The 23,570-nt window shown below is 46.7% G+C and overlaps 2 protein-coding genes across 4 annotated transcripts in view; both read left to right on the top strand.

Annotated features, from left to right (window-relative positions):
* The window catches only part of LRRN1 (leucine rich repeat neuronal 1), a 317,960-nt gene extending 296,291 nt beyond the window's left edge, over positions 1-21,669 (top strand). The window contains exons 1-2 of one of the 3 annotated variants that reach the window (XM_075286298.1): positions 9,644-9,795; positions 19,083-21,669. In XM_075286298.1, the coding sequence (XP_075142399.1) occupies positions 19,171-21,318 (2,148 nt within the window). In that variant the 5' untranslated portion in view covers positions 9,644-9,795; positions 19,083-19,170 and the 3' untranslated portion in view covers positions 21,319-21,669. Of the gene's footprint in view, positions 1-9,643; positions 9,796-11,400; positions 11,606-19,082 lie in introns of those variants that run through there. The other 2 variants (XM_075286299.1, XM_075286301.1) reach the window with 2 other exon arrangements.
* Positions 21,450-23,570, top strand: part of LOC142217880 (histone-lysine N-methyltransferase SETMAR) — a 26,356-nt gene continuing 24,235 nt past the window's right edge. Inside the window, exon 1 of the mRNA XM_075286202.1 lies at positions 21,450-21,625. Coding sequence (XP_075142303.1) covers positions 21,450-21,625 — 176 coding nt within the window. The remainder of the gene's footprint in view (positions 21,626-23,570) is intronic.

Here is a 23,570-nt window from a genome sequence, read left to right as displayed (position 1 = left end):
ACACAACGTAACAAAATCTAGAAACACTCATGCAATATAACACAATCTATAAAATAATCCTACAATGTAACACGTTCTAGAATACAGCCATACAATGTAACCCAATATAGAATAGAATGATACAATGTAACAGAATCTACAGTACAATCACAAAATGTAAAACGTTTTAGAATGCAGCCATACAATATAACACAATCTAGAAAACAACGATGCCATAGAACACAATCTAGAATACAATGATACCTTATAACACAATCTAGAATACAACAATGCCATATAACACAATCTAGAATACAACAATGCCATATAACACAATCTAGAATACAACGATGCCGTGTAACACAATCTAGAATACAAAGACGCCATATAACACAATCTAGAATACAATGATACCGTATAACACAATGTAGAATACAACGATGCCGTGTAACACAATCTAGAAGACAATGATGTGGTGTAGCACAATCTAGAATACAATGATGCTGTATAACACAATTTAGAATACAATGATGCCATATAACACAATCTAGAAAACAACAATGCTATATAACACAGTCTGGAGAACAACGATGCCATAGAACACAATCTTGAACACAACGATGCCATAGAACACAATCTAGAATACAATGATGCCTTATAACACAATTTAGAATACAACGATACCATATAACACAATCTAGAATACAATGATGCCATATAACACAATCTAGAGTACAACGGTGCCATATAACACAATCTAGAATACAAAGATGCCATATAACACAATCTAGAATACAATGATACGGTATAACACAATCTAGAATACAACTATGCCGTGTAACACAATCTAGAATACAAAGATGCCATATAACACAATCTAGAATACAATGATACCGTATAACACAATCTAGAATACAATGATGCTGTATAACACAATCTAGAATTTAATAATGGCATATAACACAATCTAGAATACAACTATGCCATATAGCACGATCTAGAATACAATAATGGCTTATAACACAATCTAGAATACAACTATGCCATATAACACAATCTAGAATACAACGATGCCATACAACACAATCTAGAATACAATTATGCCATATAACACAATCTAGAATACAATTATGCCATATAACACAATCTAGAATACAACGATGCCGTATAACACAACCTAGAATACAATGATGCCATATTACACAATCTAGAATACAATGATACCGGATAACACAATCTAGAATACAATGATGGCATATAACACAATCTAGAATACAATGATACCGGATAACACAACCTAGAATACAATGATGGCATATAACACAATCTAGAATACAATGATACCGGATAACACAATCTAGAATACAATGAGAGCATTTTCAATGTTTTCATAAGAGAAAAAAGTTGCAAATGACCTCGTGACTAAATCAAGAAGATTTATGTAAAATATCTCGGCAGTCGTCACCATTGTTGGCAACTTCTATGTTCTTCCCTGGCCACATAATACCCACAAACACCTGCTTTGGCCGCCATCAATGCCCCACCCCCACTCCTGTCACCCATTTCTTTGCTCTAGGTCAGATGTCAGGATATTATCAAGGGTTAATTAACCAGAAACACAATGTTGGGCAAACACAATCCTGATATTAACTGTGACACTTTCCCTTTAAGAGGCTATGTGATAGGGTTGGGCGGGTGTATGTGTGGGGGGGTCATTAATATCTGGCTCCATTTATTTGTGGACTTGTTATTTCTTGACTCCATTATTATATATATCTGCAGCATTTGTTGGTGTATTTCTGGTCCTCCGCTGCCGCCACATTCCTCCGCACACCACCTGTTCTTCCCCAAAAGCGTGTCCAGACTTTACTTCCCCCCTTATAAGGTTCTGTGATACCCCTGTGTTTATATATCTTCCCCCAGACCCCAGCCTGCTCCTGTCAGTCAGAGGCCAGAATAGAATGTGTCTCACAGCTGAGGATTTGTTACAGTGTATCCAGTCTAGACAATCCTCTGTGAGTAAACACATCCGCAGCACAAACCTCTGTCCTGTCCTGTTAGTCTCTTACCTTACTGAACTATCCCTTTAAGATCCAGGCTCCCTGGTGACTTAGAGAATAGAGTAGTCCTGGTCCACCGAGGCTATAATCCCATCCCCCCCACTAGTCACTGACTATGTATTGATATGAACTTTAAGTTACCATAATATAATATCCCAGGTCACCAAGGCCGTGACATCTGTATAATGAATTACTGAATCCAGAAACATCACATCGGATTCATTTCCTAATTCTGCAGAAACGACACATTCAGCTGTAACAGCGGCGAGGTCAAGCAGATACAACGTAACATGAAGTATCCACAGGCGACACCGAGCAGAGACAACACAATCCAGCCAGCGTCCCGGGCACGTCACGCTCCTCTGACAGCTGTGTACACCGGGCGCACGAAAAAGTCATCGCCATTTCAAGCTCTGTTACCTTTATATTTACCGCCAGGTGAACGCAATGAAAAATGGAGATAGAAGAAGTCATAGAATATTAACCCATAGTGAGAGGAAAGAGCAAACCAGAAACCAACATCGTAGTGAGCGCAGCTCTGGAGTATAATACAGGATAAGTAATGTAATGTATGTACACAGTGACTGCACCAGCAGAATAGTGAGCGCAGCTCTGGAGTATAATACAGGATAAGTAATGTAATGTATGTACACAGTGACTGTACCAGCAGAATAGTGAGCGCAGCTCTGGAGTATAATACAGGATAAGTAATGTAATGTATGGACACAGTGACTGCACCAGCAGAATAGTGAGTGCAGCTCTGGAGTATAATACAGGATAAGTAATGTAATGTATGTACACAGTGACTGTACCAGCAGAATAGTGAGCGCAGCTCTGGAGTATAATACAGGATAAGTAATGTAATGTATGTACACAGTGACTGCACCAGCAGAATAGTGAGCGCAGCTCTGGAGTATAATACAGGATAAGTAATGTAATGTATGTACACAGTGACTGCACCAGCAGAATAGTGAGCGCAGCTCTGGAGTATAATACAGGATAAGTAATGTAATGTATGTACACAGTGACTGTACCAGCAGGATAGTGAGCGCAGCTCTGGAGTATAATACAGGATAAGTAATGTAATGTATGTACACAGTGACTGTACCAGCAGAATAGTGAGCGCAGCTCTGGAGTATAATACAGGATAAGTAATGTAATGTATGTACACAGTGACTGTACCAGCAGAATAGTGAGCGCAGCTCTGGGGTATAATACAGGATAAGTAATGTAATGTATGTACACAGTGACTGTACCAGCAGAATAGTGAGCGCAGCTCTGGAGTATAATACAGGATAAGTAATGTAATGTATGTACACAGTGACTGCACCAGCAGAATAGTGAGCGCAGCTCTGGGGTATAATACAGGATAAGTAATGTAATGTATGTACACAGTGACTGTACCAGCAGAATAGTGAGCGCAGCTCGGGAGTATTATACAGGATAAGTAATGTAATGTATGTACACAGTAACTGTACCAGCAGAATAGTGAGCGCAGCTCGGGAGTATAATACAGGATAAGTAATGTAATGTATGTACACAGTGACTGCACCAGCAGAATAGTGAGCGCAGCTCTGGAGTATAATACAGGATAAGTAATGTAATGTATGTACACAGTGACTGCACCAGCAGAATAGTGAGCGCAGCTCTGGAGTATAATACAGGATAAGTAATGTATGTACACAGTAACTGTACCAGCAGAATAGTGAGCGCAGCTCTGGAGTATAATACAGGATAAGTAATGTAATGTATGTACACAGTGACTGCACCAGCAGAATAGTGAGCGCAGCTCTGGAGTATAATACAGGAGAAGTAATGTAATGTATGTACACAGTGACTGCACCAGCAGAATAGTGAGCGCAGCTTTGGAGTATAATACAGGATAAGTAATGTAATGTATGTACACAGTGACTGTACCAGCAGAATAGTGAGCGCAGCTCTGGAGTATAATACAGGATAAGTAATGTAATGTATGTACACAGTGACTGCACCAGCAGAATAGTGAGCGCAGCTCTGGAGTATAATACAGGATAAGTAATGTAATGTATGTACATAGTGACTGCACCAGCAGAATAGTGAGCGCAGCTCTGGAGTATAATACAGGATAAGTAATGTAATGTATGTACACAGTGACTGCACCAGCAGAATAGTGAGCGCAGCTCTGGAGTATAATACAGGATAAGTAATGTAATGTATGTACACAGTGACTGTACCAGCAGAATAGTGAGCGCAGCTCTGGAGTATAATACAGGATAAGTAATGTAATGTATGTACACAGTGACTGTACCAGCAGAATAGTGAGCGCAGCTCTGAGGTATAATACAGGATAAGTAATGTAATGTATGTACACAGTGACTGTACCAGCAGAATAGTGAGCGCAGCTCTGGGGTATAATACAGGATAAGTAATGTAATGTATGTACACAGTGACTGTACCAGCAGAATAGTGAGCGCAGCTCTGGAGTATAATACAGGATAAGCAATGTAATGTATGTACACAGTGACTGTACCAGCAGAATAGTGAGCGCAGCTCTGGGGTATAATACAGGATAAGTAATGTAATGTATGTACACAGTGACTGCACCAGCAGAATAGTGAGCGCAGCTCTGGAGTATAATACAGGATAAGTAATGTAATGTATGTACACAGTGACTGTACCAGCAGAATAGTGAGCGCAGCTCTGGGGTATAATACAGGATAAGTAATGTAATGTATGTACACAGTGACTGTACCAGCAGAATAGTGAGTGCAGCTCTGGAGTATAATACAGGATAAGTAATGTAATGTATGTACACAGTGACTGCACCAGCAGAATAGTGAGCGCAGCTCTGGGGTATAATACCAGATCAGTCGACATATTGTCCATTACCCAAGTCCTCGGTCGCCCCGTGTTCTCCTCCCTTGCACACGACACTATTAGTGAACTATTTGCTTTTTTTCCTTTATTCCTGGACTGAGATTTCATGTTTCTATTTCAATGTACGAAAATAGATTTTATGTGAAGGATTAAAGTATTAATGACAAATAATTGTATGTCTGGGCTATATTGGGGGAGGCTGTCTATATGGTCTGGCTGTCTATTGTCCTTATCAGACAGCTGGGATGTTGTTGCAGGACACAAAGCATCACTATAGATCAATGGTGGTGGAATCCTATAGAGGGGAAGGTAATATACATTTACATGGCCACACCCCCTCATTACATAATACCAGTCACAGCATCACTGGCAGATGGTAACTCCATAAGGCATGTGTATGACCTGTGACCTGTGACCTGTGACCCTGTGTGATAATATGCTGATATACATTGCAGCACAGACCCTGGGAATTCCCATGGAAGAAGATCCAAGTCTATCCCTCCCCCCATAGGTCTATTGTATTGTACACAGGAATAGACCCCACCTGCTCCTCAACAGGTGAAACACAGAACTGGGAAACATGGGGGACGCGACTTCAGGGGATGTTCCCACGCTACCACATGACGGCTGATGGTTAAGCAGTTTTGTGGCCATTGAGCGGCCAGTACATGAGGGATCAGCCACGTGTCCGCCATAACCTGGGACATACATAGGAAGAGTCTCATCCATCCAGCACCATTAGGGTTAAAATCCAATATCTTTATTTCACATATTTTAAAGGGGTACATGACGGCCGAGTACCCCGAGAAATCCACTGTGGGTGACGCTCCAATATTTGTATAGATTGTACCCCCAATGTAATAATGACCAATGGGAAATGACTTCATGACACCCCAAAAATTCTGCATCATAGATTTTATAGTACAAGTTTTCACAATAACACTTGGGGTACAGGGTAATGACAGGCTGACACTTGGGGTACAGGATAATGACAGGCTGATACTTGGGGTACAGGATAATGACAGGCTGATACTCGGGTACAGGATAATGACAGGCTGATACTTGGGGTACAGTATAATGACAGGCTGATACTTGGGGTACAGGATAATGACAGGCTGATACTCGGGGTACAGGATAATGACAGGCTGATACTTGGGGTACAGGATAATGACAGGCTGATACTCGGGGTACAGGATAATGACAGGCTGACACTTGGGGTACAGGATAATGACAGGCTGATACTTGGGGTACAGGATAATGACAGGCTGATACTTGGGGTACAGTATAATGACAGGCTGATACTTGGGGTACAGGATAATGACAGGCTGATACTTGGGGTACAGGATAATGACAGGCTGATACTCGGGGTACAGGATAATGACAGGCTGATACTTGGGGTACAGGATAATGACAGGCTGATACTTGGGGTACAGGATAATGACAGGCTGATACTTGGGGTACAGGATAATGACAGGCTGATACTTGGGGTACAGGATAATGACAGGCTGATACTTGGGGTACAGGATAATGACAGGCTGATACTTGGGGTACAGGATAATGACAGGCTGATACTTGGGGTACAGGATAATGACAGGCTGATACTCGGGGTACAGGATAATGACAGGCTGATACTCGGGGTACAGGATAATGACAGGCTGATACTTGGGGTACAGGATAATGACAGGCTGATACTTGGGGTACAGGATAGTGACAGGCTGACACTTGGGGTACAGGATAATGACAGGCTGATACTTGGGGTACAGGATAATGACAGGCTGATACTTGGGGTACAGGGTAATGGCAGGCTGATACTCGGGGTACAGGGTAATGACAGGCTGATACTTGGGGTACAGGGTAGTGACATTTGGGGTACAGGGTAGTGACAGGCTGATACTTGGGGTACAGGGTAATGACAGGCTGATACTTGGGGTACAGGATAATGACAGGCTGATACTCGGGGTACAGTATAATGACAGGCTGATACTTGGGGTACAGGATAATGACAGGCTGATACTCGGGGTACAGGATAATGACAGGCTGATACTTGGGGTACAGGATAATGACAGGCTGATACTTGGGGTACAGGATAATGACAGGCTGACACTTGGGGTACAGGATAGTGACAGGCTGATACTTGGGGTACAGGATAATGACAGGCTGATACTTGGGGTACAGGATAATGACAGGCTGATACTTGGGGTACAGGATAATGACAGGCTGATACTCGGGGTACAGGGTAATGACAGGCTGATACTTGGGGTACAGGGTAGTGACATTTGGGGTACAGGGTAGTGACAGGCTGATACTTGGGGTACAGGGTAATGACAGGCTGATACTTGGGGTACAGGATAATGACAGGCTGATACTTGGGGTACAGGATAATGACAGGCTGATACTTGGGGTACAGGATAATGACAGGCTGATACTTGGGGTACAGGATAATGACAGGCTGATACTTGGGGTACAGGGTAGTGACAGGCTGATACTCGGGGTACAGGATAATGACAGGCTGATACTCGGGGTACAGGATAATGACAGGCTGATACTTGGGGTACAGGATAATGACAGGCTGATACTTGGGGTACAGGATAATGACAGGCTGATACTTGGGGTACAGGATAATGACAGGCTGATACTTGGGGTACAGGATAATGACAGGCTGATACTCGGGGTACAGGATAATGACAGGCTGATACTCGGGGTACAGGATAATGACAGGCTGATACTCGGGGTACAGGATAGTGACAGGCTGATACTTGGGGTACAGGATAATGACAGGCTGATACTTGGGGTACAGGATAATGACAGGCTGATACTTGGGGTACAGGATAATGACAGGCTGATACTTGGGGTACAGGGTAATGGCAGGCTGATACTCGGGGTACAGGGTAATGACAGGCTGATACTTGGGGTACAGGGTAGTGACATTTGGGGTACAGGGTAGTGACAGGCTGATACTTGGGGTACAGGATAATGACAGGCTGATACTTGGGGTACAGGATAATGACAGGCTGATACTTGGGGTACAGGGTAATGACAGGCTGATACTTGGGGTACAGGATAATGAGAGGCTGATACTCGGGGTACAGGATAATGACAGGCTGATACTTGGGGTACAGGATAATGACAGGCTGATACTTGGGGTACAGGATAATGACAGGCTGATACTTGGGGTACAGGATAATGACAGGCTGATACTTGGGGTACAGGATAATGACAGGCTGACACTTGGGGTACAGGATAATGACAGGCTGATACTTGGGGTACAGGATAATGACAGGCTGATACTTGGGGTACAGGATAATGACAGGCTGATACTTGGGGTACAGGATAATGACAGGCTGATACTTGGGGTACAGGATAATGACAGGCTGACACTTGGGGTACAGGATAATGACAGGCTGATACTTGGGGTACAGGATAATGACAGGCTGATACTTGGGGTACAGGGTAATGACAGGCTGATACTTGGGGTACAGGATAATGACAGGCTGATACTTGGGGTACAGGATAATGACAGGCTGATACTTGGGGTACAGGATAATGACAGGCTGATAATTGGGGTACAGGATAATGACAGGCTGATACTTGGGGTACAGGGTAGTGACATTTGGGGTACAGGGTAGTGACAGGCTGACACTTGGGGTACAGGGTAGTGACACTTGGGGTACAGGGTAGTGACAGGCTGATATTTGGGGTACAGGGTAGTGACACTTGGGGTACAGGGTAGTGACAGGCTGATACTTGGGGTACAGGGTAATGGCAGGCTGATAATTGGGGTACAGGATAATGGCAGGCTGATACTTGGGGCACAGGGTAGTGACATTTGGGGTACAGGGTAGTGACAGGCTGACACTTGGGGTACAGGGTAGTGACACTTGGGGTACAGGGTAGTGACAGGCTGATATTTGGGGTACAGGGTAGTGACACTTGGGGTACAGGGTAGTGACAGGCTGATACTTGGGGTACAGGGTAATGGCAGGCTGATACTTGGGGTACAGGGTAGTGACACTTGGGGTACAGGGTAGTGACACTTGGGGTACAGGGTAGTGACAGGCTGACACTTGGGGTACAGGGTAGTGACAGGCTGATACTTGGGGTACAGGGTAGTGATACTTGGGGTACAGGGTAGTGACAGGCTGATACTTGGGGTACAGGGTAGTGACACTTGGGGTACAGGGTAGTGACAGGCTGATATTTGGGGTACAGGGTAGTGACATTTGGGGTACAGGGTAGTGACACTTGGGGTACAGGGTAGTGACACTTGGGGTACAGGGTAGTGACAGGCTGACACTTGGGGTACAGGGTAGTGACAGGCTGATACTTGGGGTACAGGGTAGTGATACTTGGGGTACAGGGTAGTGACAGGCTGATACTTGGGGTACAGGGTAGTGACATTTGGGGTACAGGGTAGTGACAGGCTGATACTTGGGGTACAGAGTAGTGACAGGCGCTGCTGGATGATATTATTTTTCTCTGTATAAATAATAATAATTCCTCTATTAATATATATGATGTTGGTGTAGTCAGTGCCGGGTGATGATGAGGATGATGAGGATGATGATGAGGATGATGAGGAGGATGATGAGGGCAGTAGCAGGTTCTGGTCTCTCCCTGGTGTTTCTGTATAAGTTGCTCTCCACCTGCTCCCTCCTCCCCGCACCTTCCACTTTCCCAGCCCGGGTCCTCTCCCCTCCTCCCGGCCACTCTGCTCCTTCCTCCCCCTCCATTGTTCCTGGTGCAGATGGAGCTCCCAGCAGCAGCCAATCACAGCTGACCAGTGCTGGACTTACCCCAGGGGCAGGAGGCAGCAGGCTCAGTGCTGGAGAGGAGGCAGAGGGGAGAGGTGACATGGGGGTAATGGGGACAGAGGGGACATGAAGAACACCAGCTAGAGGAGGTGAGTGCACGGAGTGTGGACCAACGCATTGTGTGCTCGGTGCGCAGGGCGTGAGATGCGTTTCTGTAGAATTTGTGTAGCTTTATGTTTGCATTCATGTGCAGTGTGTATACGGTCAGCTGTGTGCACTGCACAGTGTGTATTGTGGCTGTTGTGTCTGCTGTGAACTGTCGGTGTGTGAAGTGCACGGTGTGTATAGTTTCTGTGCAAGTATCGTACGTGTGTTGTGCAATGTATGGTGTGTGTGCAGTGCATTGTGTATTATGTGCGCTGTGGGACTGTATATTTGTGTTTACACTGCTTGTATACCGTGCTGTGCTTACACTGTATCTGTGCAGTACCTTGTGTGTGCAATGTGGTTGTGTATCTTTGTGTTTGCCCCATGCAGTGTGGCTGTGTGTCTTTGTGTGTGTAGTGTATTAGTGTGTGTAGTGTATTAGTGTTTACAGTGTGGCTGTATATATTTGTGTGCAGTGTAATAGTGTGTGTACAGTGTGGCAGTGTACCTTTGTGTGTTTGCGGTGCAGTGCAGCTCTGTATCTTTGTGCATTGTATTAGTGTGTGCAGTGTGGCTGTGTATATTTGTGTGTACAGTGTATTAGTGTGTCTGTGTATCTTTGTGTGTGCAGTGTAGGTGTGTATCTTTGTTTGTAGTATATTAGTGTGTGCAGTGTAGCTGTGTATCTTTGTGTGTGCAGTGTTTTAGTGTGTGCAGTGTATCTTTGTGTGTGTAGTATATTAGTGTTTGCAGTGTAGCTGTGTATCTTTGTGTGTACAGTGTATTAGTGTGTGCAGTGTAGCTGTGTATCTTTGTGTGTGCAGTGCAGCTGTGTATCTTTGTGTGTGCTGTGTATCTTTGTGTGTAGTATATTAGTGTTTGCAGTGTAGCTGTATATCTTTGTGTGTGCAGTGTAGCTGTGTATCTTTGTGTGTGTAGTATATTAGTGTGTGCAGTGCAGCTGTGTATCTTTGTGTGTAGTATATTAGTGTGTGCTGTGTATATTTGTGTTACTTTTCTGTGTATTTTTGTGGCCGCTTTGTGTTTCCTTTCAGTTTGTGTACAGTGTATTAGTGTTTGCAGTGCAGCTGTGTATCTTTGTGTGTGCAGTGTATTAGTGTGTGCAGTGTGGCAGTGTATCTTTGTGTGTGTAGTATATTAGTGTGTGCAGTGTAGCTGTGTATCTTTTTGTGTACAGTGTATTAGTGTTTGCAGTGCAGCTGTGTATCTTTGTGTGTGCAGTGTAGCTGTGTATCTTTGTGTGTAGCATATTAGTGTGTGCAGTGTAGCTGTGTATCTTTGTGTGTAGTATATTAGTGTTTGCAGTGTAGCTGTGTATCTTTGTGTGTAGTATATTAGTGTTTGCAGTGTAGCTGTGTATCTTTGTGTGTAGTATATTAGTGTTTGCAGTGCAGCTGTGTATCTTTGTGTGTGTAGTATATTAGTGTGTGCAGTGTAGCTGTGTATGTTTCTGTGTGCAGTGTTTTAGTGTGTGCTGTGTATCTTTGTGTTACTTTTCTGTGTATTTTAGTGGCCGCTTTCAGTTTGTGTACATTGTGTGTTGCTGGACTGGTGTGCACTGGTTTGCAGGATAATGGCTCCTCTATAAATAGCTGGCTGGTAATGTGCACAGCGCAGGGATGATGGGAGTTGTGCTGCGGATGTTACTGGGACACATGGAGCGGATCAGACTCTGTGCAGATGAGCAGGTGCCTTCCGCCTGGTGATCTCAGGCAGCTGGGACAGGATCACTGACTGCTGACTGGAGATCTCAAAGTCACCTGAAATCTGGTCCCAGGTAGCAGAGATCTGGTACGTAACCACAGGGATCTGGAGTGATATGGTGTCACCATTATTTGGGGGTGTCCTAGTAATCTGGTCACTTGTGTCAGAGGTCATAGTAAGATCTCCTGCCCACGGGATCTCATGTGATTCCCCAGAGATCTGTTTTATAATATCCCAGATATTTCTTGTGATGCTTTAATGATCTGGTCAAGTGCTGTAGATCCTAGTGATCTCTTGTGCATTGTTTACATTAACCAGGGATCTAGTGCACTATCCTAGAGATCTGATATATTAGCACAAGCGACTTATTTGTTGTGAGGTTGTAGGGATCTAGTGTTGCATGACGTTCTTGGGATCTGGTCACATGTATTAACAAATTGTTGTATTATCATTATATAGTTTAACCATGGGATCTAGTGTTGGATGACGTCCCTGAGATCTGGTCACATATATGCCTGTGATCCAGCTTGCTATAATCTGCACAGTAGTTCTAGTTATATTGGTGATCTATAATGATTGATCTGTACAGTGGATCTGGTTGATTTAGCATTACGGATGTCAGACAGTTGATCCAAGACCCAGTTTGATGATCCAGCATAGTGGAATATACTGTACTAGTCATGGGTTTATATGATCTTGTGATCTTGTCCACTTGCTAATGATCTAATGTAAACCATCATGGATCTATTGAGTAGGTAAAGTGATCTATTGTGATCTGCCGCTCCTCCAAATTGATGTGACCTTCCAGGCACATTCTGTCATTGTCTACTGAGTTGCTGACTGGTTTATTGTATTCAGTATTATGTGATCTTGTGATCTTGTCCTATGTGCTGGTGATCTAGTGTCAGTATACAGACCCTTTATATTATCTTCTACCCCATTGTTTTTCTAGTTGATCTAGTGATGGAGGACGACATCTAGTGTTATGGGAACTTTTAGGGACATCTTCAGGTTACTTGGTGATCTGGAGAGCTGTGTCAGTGATCTGGTATCTCCTGGGGATCTGGTGGGATCTGGGTGGGTTACACAGTTGCAGCAGGTATTAGTGACACATTATTCGTGGCTCTGCAGTGATGCCCGGCCGGTTACATAATTGCACGGCTTGGATGTGAACCACACAACCTCTCATAAACAATCTGCAGTCATTATAATCCCATGTGACCCACTTTCCTCCCTGTGATCTCATGGTCGGGCGGATCTCACATGGATACCAGTGTATGTCTCAGTGGAGCGGATTACACTGTGTGACTGCCTGTGGGGTTAGATGTCTGCTAATGGCTGGGATTATATACAGAATATTCAGATGATGTGCAGTATATTGGGATTATATGGAGAGGATTAGGTACAATATATGGGAATTCTGTAGAGTATATCGAGATTACACATGATGTCACGAGATTATACTGAGATTATGTGCAGTGTATTGGATTATATATAGTACATGGGGTTTATATATGGTATATAAGGATTATATATGATGTCACGAGATTATACATAGTATACTGAGATTATGTGCAGTGTATTGGATTATATATAGTACATGGGGTTTATATATGGTATATAAGGATTGTATATGATGTCACAAGATTATACATAGTATACTGAGATTAGGTGCAGTGTATTGGATTATATACATTGGGATTGTATATAGTATATTGGATTATATATTGTACCTTGGGGTGATGTATAGTTTATTAATGTGTCTTGCTGAACGATGTAAATGTTCTCTCTATATAGTAACATTTAGCAATATACATTGTCATGTGGTGCCACATCTGCCATTACAGAAGGGGGCGCCACTGACCCTAATAGACACCAGAATGTTATAGATGTAATCCTCCTCCCTAGTGTATGGCTAGGCTAGTGTTATGTGCGCACTGTATATAACTGTATATATGACGGTATTACCTGTGCACTATATGGGAGGTGTGAATAGAAGGAATAGAATGTAACCCCTGGTAACAATAAACTTGATTCTTTTGCTACACACAGTGGATTTGGTCATGGAGGGGCGGTCTGTGGCGGTCTGTAGGACTGTAGGACCCCCCCACTGATCCGGACAATGAGGGGCTATTGTTCCCAGAGACCACAGATCTGCCATTGTGGTGTAAACAGGACGAGGCGTCTCTGGTGTAAAGTCCTACAGTCCGACATCTCTGTATCTGCTATGGGAGTAAATATTTCAACATCCTGAACATGTGGGCGGGGTTCTGAGAAAAGGGGGAGTGACCTAAATGTACCAAAATAGTGAACTGACAATAAAGTATGTGACCCCCGGGCTCTCCTCACTGCCCAGAGAGATGTCAGATGTGACCCCGAGGAGAGGCCGACTGTAGGACAGGGGAATACAATCTATTACTATCTGTTATCAGCCATGTCAGGAGAGGAGAGGCCGACTGTAGGACAGGGGAATACAATCTATTACTATCTGTTATCAGCCATGTCAGGAGAGGAGAGGCCGACTGTAGGACAGGAGAATACAATCTATTACTATCTGTTATCAGCCATGTCAGGAGAGGCCGACTGTAGGACAGGAGAATACAATCTATTACTATCTGTTATCAGCCATGTCAGGAGAGGCCGACTGTAGGACAGGGGAATACAATCTATTACTATCTGTTATCAGCCATGTCAGGAGAGGCCGACTGTAGGACAGGGGAATACAATCTATTACTATCTGTTATCAGCCATGTCAGGAGAGGCCGACTGTAGGACAGGGGAATACAATCTATTACTATCTGTTATCAGCCATGTCAGGAGGGGAGAGGCCGACTGTAGGACAGGGGAATACAATCTATTACTATCTGTTATCAGCCAGGAGGGGAGAGGCCGACTGTAGGACAGGAGAATACAATCAATTACTATCTGTTATCAGCCATGTCAGGAGAGGAGAGGCCGACTGTAGGACAGGGGAATACAATCTATTACTATCTGTTATCAGCCATGTCAGGAGAGGAGAGGCCGACTGTAGGACAGGGGAATACAATCTATTACTATCTGTTATCAGCCATGTCAGGAGAGGAGAGGCCGACTGTAGGACAGGAGAATACAATCTATTACTATCTGTTATCAGCCATGTCAGGAGGGGAGAGGCCGACTGTAGAACAGAAGAATACAATCTATTACTATCTGTTATCAGCCATGTCAGGAGAGGGGAGGCCGACTGTAGGACAGGGGAATACAATCTATTACTATCTGTTATCAGCCATGTCAGGAGAGGAGAGGCCGACTGTAGGACAGGAGAATACAATCTATTACTATCTGTTATCAGCCATGTCAGGAGAGGAGAGGCCGACTGTAGGACAGGGGAATACAATCTATTACTATCTGTTATCAGCCATGTCAGGAGAGGAGAGGCCGACTGTAGGATAGGGGAATACAATCTATTACTATCTGTTATCAGCCATGTCAGGAGAGGCCGACTGTAGGACAGGAGAATACAATCTATTACTATCTGTTATCAGCCATGTCAGGAGAGGCCGACTGTAGGACAGGGGAATACAATCTATTACTATCTGTTATCAGCCATGTCAGGAGGGGAGAGGCCGACTGTAGGACAGGGGAATACAATCTATTACTATCTGTTATCAGCCAGGAGGGGAGAGGCCGACTGTAGGACAGGAGAATACAATCAATTACTATCTGTTATCAGCCATGTCAGGAGAGGAGAGGCCGACTGTAGGACAGGAGAATACAATCAATTACTATCTGTTATCAGCCATGTCAGGAGAGGAGAGGCCGACTGTAGGACAGGGGAATACAATCTATTACTATCTGTTATCAGCCAGGAGGGGAGAGGCCGACTGTAGGACAGGAGAATACAATCAATTACTATCTGTTATCAGCCATGTCAGGAGAGGAGAGGCCGACTGTAGGACAGGAGAATACAATCTATTACTATATGTTATCAGCCATGTCAGGAGGGGAGAGGCCGACTGTAGGACAGGGGAATACAATCTATTACTATCTGTTATCAGCCATGTCAGGAGAGGCCGACTGTAGGACAGGAGAATACAATCTATTACTATCTGTTATCAGCCATGTCAGGAGAGGAGAGGCCGACTGTAGGACAGGAGAATACAATCTATTACTATCTGTTATCAGCCAGGAGGGGAGAGGCCGACTGTAGGACAGGGGAATACAATCTATTACTATCTGTTATCAGCCATGTCAGGAGAGGAGAGGCCGACTGTAGGACAGGGGAATACAATCTATTACTATCTGTTATCAGCCATGTCAGGAGAGGAGAGGCCGACTGTAGGACAGGAGAATACAATCTATTACTATCTGTTATCAGCCATGTCAGGAGAGGAGAGGCCGACTGTAGGACAGGGGAATACAATCTATTACTATCTGTTATCAGCCATGTCAGGAGGGGAGAGGCCGACTGTAGGACAGGGGAATACAATCTATTACTATCTGTTATCAGCCATGTCAGGAGGGGAGAGGCCGACTGTAGGACAGGAGAATACAATCTATTACTATCTGTTATCAGCCATGTCAGGAGAGGAGAGGCTGACTGTAGGACAGGAGAATACAATCTATTACTATCTGTTATCAGCCATGTCAGGAGGGGAGAGGCCGACTGTAGGACAGGGGAATACAATCTATTACTATCTGTTATCAGCCATGTCAGGCGAGGAGAGGCCGACTGTAGGACAGGGGAATACAATCTATTACTATCTGTTATCAGCCATGTCAGGCGAGGAGAGGCCGACTGTAGGACAGGAGAATACAATCTATTAAAGTATTTATTTGATTTAGTTACTTATATATCTTCCGTTTTACTGATAATGTAGACACTGTCCCATATAGGGCTCGTGATCTAGATTTCAGGACGTCTTTTAACTACGAGGAAACCTTGGTTGGTCCTTGGTCGGATTTAAACCAGGGACTCCAGTGCTCCAGGGAACAGTATATACATCTAAGTATATAGTGTGCTTGTGTGTATATGACTGTGCCATGTGTGGTGTATATATGTGCTTGCCTAGTGCAGTACATATGTATACAGTAGGATATATTTATATTCTGTGTGTCTTTGTCCCTTTTGTCCTTGCTTTTATAAAGTTCTGCTCTTCTCCTACCTATCCTCTTTGTGGTTCCCTGTTGCCCCTTCTCCTCTCTCTGAGGGGGGTAGTAAAGTCATTTAGTGTTCCCAGCTGAGGTGTGGATTCGCACCAGGCATGCCCCCTGCCAGCCTCGTGATTTGCATGGCAATGAGGCCCCGATGCCAGATGTCTCCTTCTCTCTTCACGTGGAGGAATTCTCTGCACAAAGACTCCGGCAACAAAGTATCTGCGATAAACCCTGAGCCCAGGAGAGCGGGCGCGGGGCCTAGATACATGAGGACCTGGGTGCAGGGCGCCTGATGGGCGAGCAGGGGCACAGAGAGGTGCGTTACGTGAGCCGGCCTGGCACTGGGACGCTTTGTGCAGTCTCCATTCTCCTTTGTCAGGCTGCCCAGTTCTGCAGAGCAAAGCAGAATCTATTCATCCTGCAGCAGAGCTGGAGTCACAGACAGAGCCCGGGCCCCCCCAGCCCGGCCATACAGCCCCCATACCCTCACAGACCTGGCACTGGCCCTATATCCAGTGCCCACCTCTAGAGCAGAATACAGGGAGCGCCCTCTAATCCAGCCATATGTGCCAAATTACCAAATATTCTGGATTATCAAACAAGTCTATAAAATGCAAGTGCAGGAGCCCAGTGAAGCCTTCAGCTGTCAGGGAATGCTGGGAGTTGTAGGGAAAAGGCCGCTGACATGGGAGGGCTAGAAGTCATTGTAGTTTGCTAGCAGGGGCCCGGGCACAGATTTTGCATTGGAGCCAGAAGCTTCAGACCCTCCAGTACCATAGAAATGAATAACTGTAACATGTCCCACACAAACAAGCAACATTCTGAATGCAGCTTTGGATGTGAATGGAGAAGAGAAAATCATCTAACATTGAATAAGTACTTACATGTAGATATAAACTGTGAAATGATGCAAAAGTAGGTTAAGCAATGCCCCCTATCTGTGCCCCCCAGCTATTGCAACACTACAAATCCCAGCATGACCTGAGAAACTTCTACTGGGAGTTTTGCACCAGGGGAGAGTCGCAGATTGAAGAGCGCTGCTCTGGAGTTTGTGTGGACCACCACAGCCCTTCGGCTACAATGTGTCAGCGTCAGTCTGGCCATTTGCACAGTTAGTGATTCGGCCGCTTGCACAGTGACAGGAGCAGAAGTCAGACATCTCCTGGACTGTGGCTGCACTTACTGTAGGTCAGAGCCCTCACTCCATGGATCTTCTTTGTCTGAATTTATTACATCTCCCAGGTCCTGGAAGCACAAGCCATAGACCCCCAGGGGGAAGGAGAGAGTTAATACAGATCAGCTGTCATCCTGTGACCCCCGAGCCCCCCGCCCCAGCTGTCAGGAGATTTGTGTATGAATAGCCGGAGCCTGCGGACAGCCATTGTCACTGTCTTGCTTTTCAGTATTGTTCCCCTAAGCTCCACATCTTTACATTGTCTCTTCAACAGAGAATAATAGGTGGGGGGCAGCGACTTATTATAGGGTCTAACAAACACGTCCCCCGCCCCCTACACAGATGTATAGACTAATGCACACGCCAGGTTTCCTGAACATTTCTGCAGCTTTCTAATAGACTTTGGGGTACAATTTATCAAGACTAACGTATCTTGTGCTAATGTAGATGTCGCCTGCGCCAGTGGAGGGCGCTCTTAAGTCATAACCTTCGGCGTCTACAGGATCTCAGAACATGTCGTAGACTCTGCCGTCACTTGTCACCACTTTTCTGATGAAAGGGATTTGATGATTCCCCCCATTGTATTTTAGCTGCGCATCACTTCAGCATCTCTGCTTGCTAACAATGGGAAGAGTCTTGTTTATACCCAGAGGCTTTCACAGACCTGATACATCTCACATCTGACAGCTCGCTACAATGTATCAGTCTGGATAAATCCATCAGCAGTGCAGATCTCTCCTGTACTGATACATATTAGTGCCAGGGCCGAGGATTATACAGACTGGATACAAATGTAACACACTGAGATATTAGGCTTTATAGATTGTCACCTACAGGTTTATAGATTGTAAGCCTACGGGCCGAGTCCTCCTTCCCACTTGTATCAGGTTGGCGGTCTTGTGTTTATTGTATATATATATATATATATATATATATATATATATTAGCAATAAATAATGAATTCTAATATATTCTAATATTAATAATAGTATTGACAGCAAGCAGAGATCTTAGAATGGGAAAATCTGTTAGAAAGTTTCAGATTGTTGTTTTTTGGGTATCTCCGTTTGGAGGTCTCGGCCTGTCCATGTGCGATACAGACAACCTGTTGATTTCATTGGGCGGGGTGTAATATTTCCCCTTTCCTGTGGTGGCGCTCTAGAGTAATTTTCACTGCACATTGTTGGAGGGATCTGATATTTAGTATTTTCTGTGAATTCCACCCATCTTAGTGACTTGTGTTTTCTATTCCAGGTCGGATCCAGGGAAGGAAGAACATTCAAGATCGAGATTCCCATCAGCACATTTTCCTGCCACTTGAGTGTCTTGTCGGGCGACGGCCATGGCCTGGAGGAAGCTTCTGGTGTTGACGTCTTACTTCTCCATTGGATTGTTCATCAGTTCATTAACAGGATCTCAAGCCAACGAATGTCCTCAGCTTTGCGTCTGCGGTAACCGGCCTTGGTTTACTCCACAGTCCACCTACCGCGAGGCCAAAACTGTGGACTGCAACGACTTGCGCCTGACCAAGATCCCAGCCAACCTCTCCGCAGACACCCAGGTCCTCCTACTGCAGAGCAACAACATCGAGAGGACTAATGGAGAGCTGCAGCAGCTGGTCAACCTGACGGAGCTGGACCTGTCCCAGAATAACATCACCTCCATCCAAGACGTGGGTCTGGCCAATCTTAGTCAGCTCACCACTCTGCACCTGGAGGAGAACCAGGTCTTTGAGATGACTGACTATTGTCTGCAAGACTTGAGCAACCTTGAGGAACTCTACATCAACCACAACCAGCTGAGTTCCATCTCACCTAGTGCCTTTGCCGGACTGCGCAGTTTACTCCGCCTGCACCTGAATTCCAATAAATTGCGGATTATCGACAGTCGCTGGTTTGAGTCCACCCCCAACCTGGAGATCTTAATGATCGGAGAGAACCCGGTCATCGGGATACTGGACCTAAACTTCCAGCCACTGAGCAGCCTGCGGAGCTTGGTGTTGGCCGGCATGTATCTCAGCGACATCCCAGGGAACGCTTTTCTGGGCTTGGATAATCTGGAGAGTTTGTCATTCTATGATAATAAGCTCAGTAAAGTCCCCCAAGTGGCCCTACAAAAACTTCCTAACCTCAAATTTTTGGACCTTAATAAAAATCCCATCCGAAAGATTCAGGAAGGAGACTTCAAGAACATGCTGCGGCTGAAGGAGCTCGGGATCAACAACATGGCGGAGCTGGTGTCTCTAGACCGCTACGCTCTAGACAATCTCCCTGAGTTAACCAAGCTTGAAGCCACTAACAATCCGAAACTGTCCTATATCCACCGATCCGCCTTCCGTAACGTGCCTACCCTGGAGAGTTTGATGCTGAATAATAATGCTCTGAACTCTGTCTATAAGGGGACGGTGGAATCCCTGCCCAATCTGCGAGAGATTAGTATCCACAGTAACCCGCTGCGTTGTGACTGCGTCCTGCACTGGATGGGCTCCAACCAGACCACCATCCGATTTATGGAGCCCCTGTCCATGTTTTGTGCGTTGCCCCCTGAATATCGAGGCCAGTCTGTGAAAGAAGCGTTGGCCCAAGACCCTGCCGGAGAACAGTGCTTGCCCATGATATCTCAAGACACCTTCCCCAGCCATCTCAGCCTAGACCTAGGGATGACCGTTGCCTTGGACTGCAGAGCAATGGCAGAACCTGAGCCCGAAATCTATTGGGTTACCCCCATGGGACATAAAGTCACCACAGAGACATTGTCTGATAAATTTCGTTTGAGCGGGGAAGGAACTCTGCAGATCAGCAACGTGCAGGTGGAGGACTCGGGCCGCTATACCTGCGTGGCACAGAATTCGGAAGGAGCAGACACCAGGGTGGCCACGTTGCGTATAAATGGGACCCTTCTGGATGGGTCTCAGGCTCTTCATCTTTACGTCCAGCAGACCGAGGCCAGCTCAGTCCTGGTGTCCTGGAAGGTTAGCTCCAGCGTCTTGGCTTCTAACATTAAGTGGTCTTCGGCCACCATGAAGATCGACAACCCCCACATAACCTACACGGCCCGGGTTCCTGCCGATGTGCACGAGTACAACTTGACCCATCTCCAACCCGCCACCGAGTACGAAGTGTGCCTGACGGTATCTGGTCTACACCAACAAGCTCAGCGGGCCTGCATCAATGTCACCACCAAGGGCACGTCCTACTCATTGACCGTCACCGACCAGGAGACCAGCGCCGCTCTGGCCGCCGTCATGGGTTCGCTTTTTGCCCTCATCAGTTTCGCTTCTGTTTCTGTTTATGCGGCAAAAAGATTCCAGAGGAAAAACTATCGCCATTCCCTGAAGAAGTACATGCAGAAAACGTCCTCCATCCCCCTGAACGAGCTGTACCCCCCACTCATCAGCCTGTGGGAGGGGGACAGCGAGAAGGACAAGGAGGGCGCGGTGGAGACCAAGGCCTCCCAGGTGGACACCTCGCGGAGCTATTACATGTGGTAACTCCACACAGAGACGTCTGAGCAGAGCACAAGGACTGATGGAGACGACTACAACCCCCAGCAGGGCCCCTTAGGCTTCCCCTGACATCCCGCTCTATTTCTCCTCTTTTTCTTCTCCCTTTGTTCCTAATGATGTGCGCTGCCCGGCCAGAAATCCATGAACGGCTGCCAAGTGTGCGCTGCCGACGGCGCGCTGCCTCAATCTTGGTCACGTTTCAAGCTGAAGACGTTTGTCAATTATTGAGCATCGATGTAATCCGTCTGCAGGAAAGTGCCGAGACCTTCAGAAAGTGCAGACTCATCACCAAGTATCTCTAGTGAATGCAATTACTTAGCATAGGCTCAGCCAGGGGTGGGGGGTGCCCCGGATACCAGGGGGTGGGGGGTGCCAGGGGATGGAGGGTGCCCCAGGTGCCAGAGGGTGGGGATTGCCAGGGGGTGGAGGGTGCCCCAGGTGCTAGGGAGTGGGAAGTGCCCTGGGTGCCAGGGGGTGGGGGGGTGCCTTGTGTGCCAGGGGGTGCAAAGGTGCCAGGGAGTGGGGAGGTGCCCCGGGTGTCAGGGTGTGGGAGATTCCCTGGGGGTGGGGGTGCCAGGGGGTGGAGGGTACTCCAGGTGCTAGGGAGTGGGAGGTGCTCTGGGTGCCAGGGGGTGGGGAGGTGCCCCGGGTGTCAGGGGGTGGGGATTGCCAGGGGGTGGAGGGTACCCCAGGTGCTAGGGAGTGGGAGGTGCCCTGGGTGCCAGGGGGGAGGTGCCTTGTGTGCCAGGGGGTGCGAAGGTGCCCTGGATGCCAGAGGTGGGGAGGTGCCCCGGGTGTCAGGGGGTGTCCCAGGTGCCAGGGAGTGGGGAGGTGCCCCGGGTGTCAGGGGGTGCCCCAGGGGTGGGGGGTGCCCCAGGTGCCAGAGGGTGGGGATTGCCAGGGGGTGGAGGATGCCCCAGGTGCCAGGGAGTGGGGAGGTGCCCCGGGTGTCAGGGGGTGTCCCAAGTGCCAGGGGTGGGGGGTGCCCCAGGTGCCAGAGGGTGGGGATTGCCAGGGGTTGGAGGGTGCCCCAGGTGCTAGGGAGTGGGAGGTGCCCTGGGTGCTAGGGGGTGGGGAGGTGCCCCGGGTGTCAGGGAGTGGGGAGGTGCCCTGGGTATCAAGGGGTATCCCAGGTGCCAGGGAGTGGGGAGGTGCCCCGGATGCCAGGGGGTGCCAAGAAGCTACTCTCACTTGCCAGGAACATTTAGATACAACGTATCACAAGAAGTAGAATCCCTGCCCCGGATGAAGGAAAGCCTCGCTTTGACTCTGAACCCAGCGTAATGCATGACTGGGAGTCTTAAAGGGGCACTCCAGCTAACCCTAGGGGCTTGAGTTTGGCCTTCTGTATCTCAGCTCTTGTAATTACCCCCCATTAGATTCCTGAGTATTTCTTGCCCTTGAAGATGACGCGGAGCTGCTTTCTGGATTCCAGTGTATCTAATACAGGGAAGCAGCAGATCGGTTTTATATTCAAGGGCAACCAAAGACATTGGCTGCTGCTGCTGCTGCCAGGCGTATACTGACCGAAACCCTATGAGGACCCTCCTGTAGTCTGCCGTGTCCTCCCAGATTAGGGTTTGGGATCCTCATACTGATCACAAGAATAGGGGTCCCAAACCCCTCTTTATGGGGGCGATGGTCCCACCTGGGCGTTATTGGATTGATACGGACAGCCGAGCAGGCCCATAGACAATATCCCATTCCATCAGCCATAGTGGTATATATATATACTGCAGCCTCCTCTGACTGTCAGTGAACCGATCCTTTGCAGCGTGTTGCTTTCTGGCCGGGCGGCGCACCCATGCGTTTGGTGTCTTTGCTGATTTGGCAGCAGAGCGATATTATTTGGCCCGGATTATTTGCTGATTCTCGTATGGCGTATCGCAGCTTTATGGGGGGCAGTTTTTCTTTTGCTCCCCGTTTTCTCCCTTTTGGACATTTTCTTCTTTTGGTTCTTTTGGCAAAGGGCTGATTTATAAAGCGGCCGGCGCGACACCCGAACACTTGTTGAATTGGCGCGAGCAAGAGGCAAAACCCGGAGGGGCGAGACCCCCGCCCACAACGCCCGAAATCCGTCTGCGCCCCAAACAAGTGAACTGACTGTATTGTTGTATCAACTTATTCTCTGGAATTTTCTGGACTGATGGGGACCCCGAACCCCTTTTATAGTAGAAGATAAAGCTTCCTGGTAGAGCTGTCCTAGCAATACGTCCCTGAGCCCCAGAGCTTTTACC

The sequence above is a fragment of the Leptodactylus fuscus genome, chromosome 9 (genome assembly GCF_031893055.1).
Source record: "Leptodactylus fuscus isolate aLepFus1 chromosome 9, aLepFus1.hap2, whole genome shotgun sequence".
Lineage (NCBI taxonomy): Eukaryota > Metazoa > Chordata > Amphibia > Anura > Leptodactylidae > Leptodactylus > Leptodactylus fuscus.
Note: the sequence above shows the minus strand (reverse complement) of the source record. Positions and strands in the feature narration are given on the sequence as shown.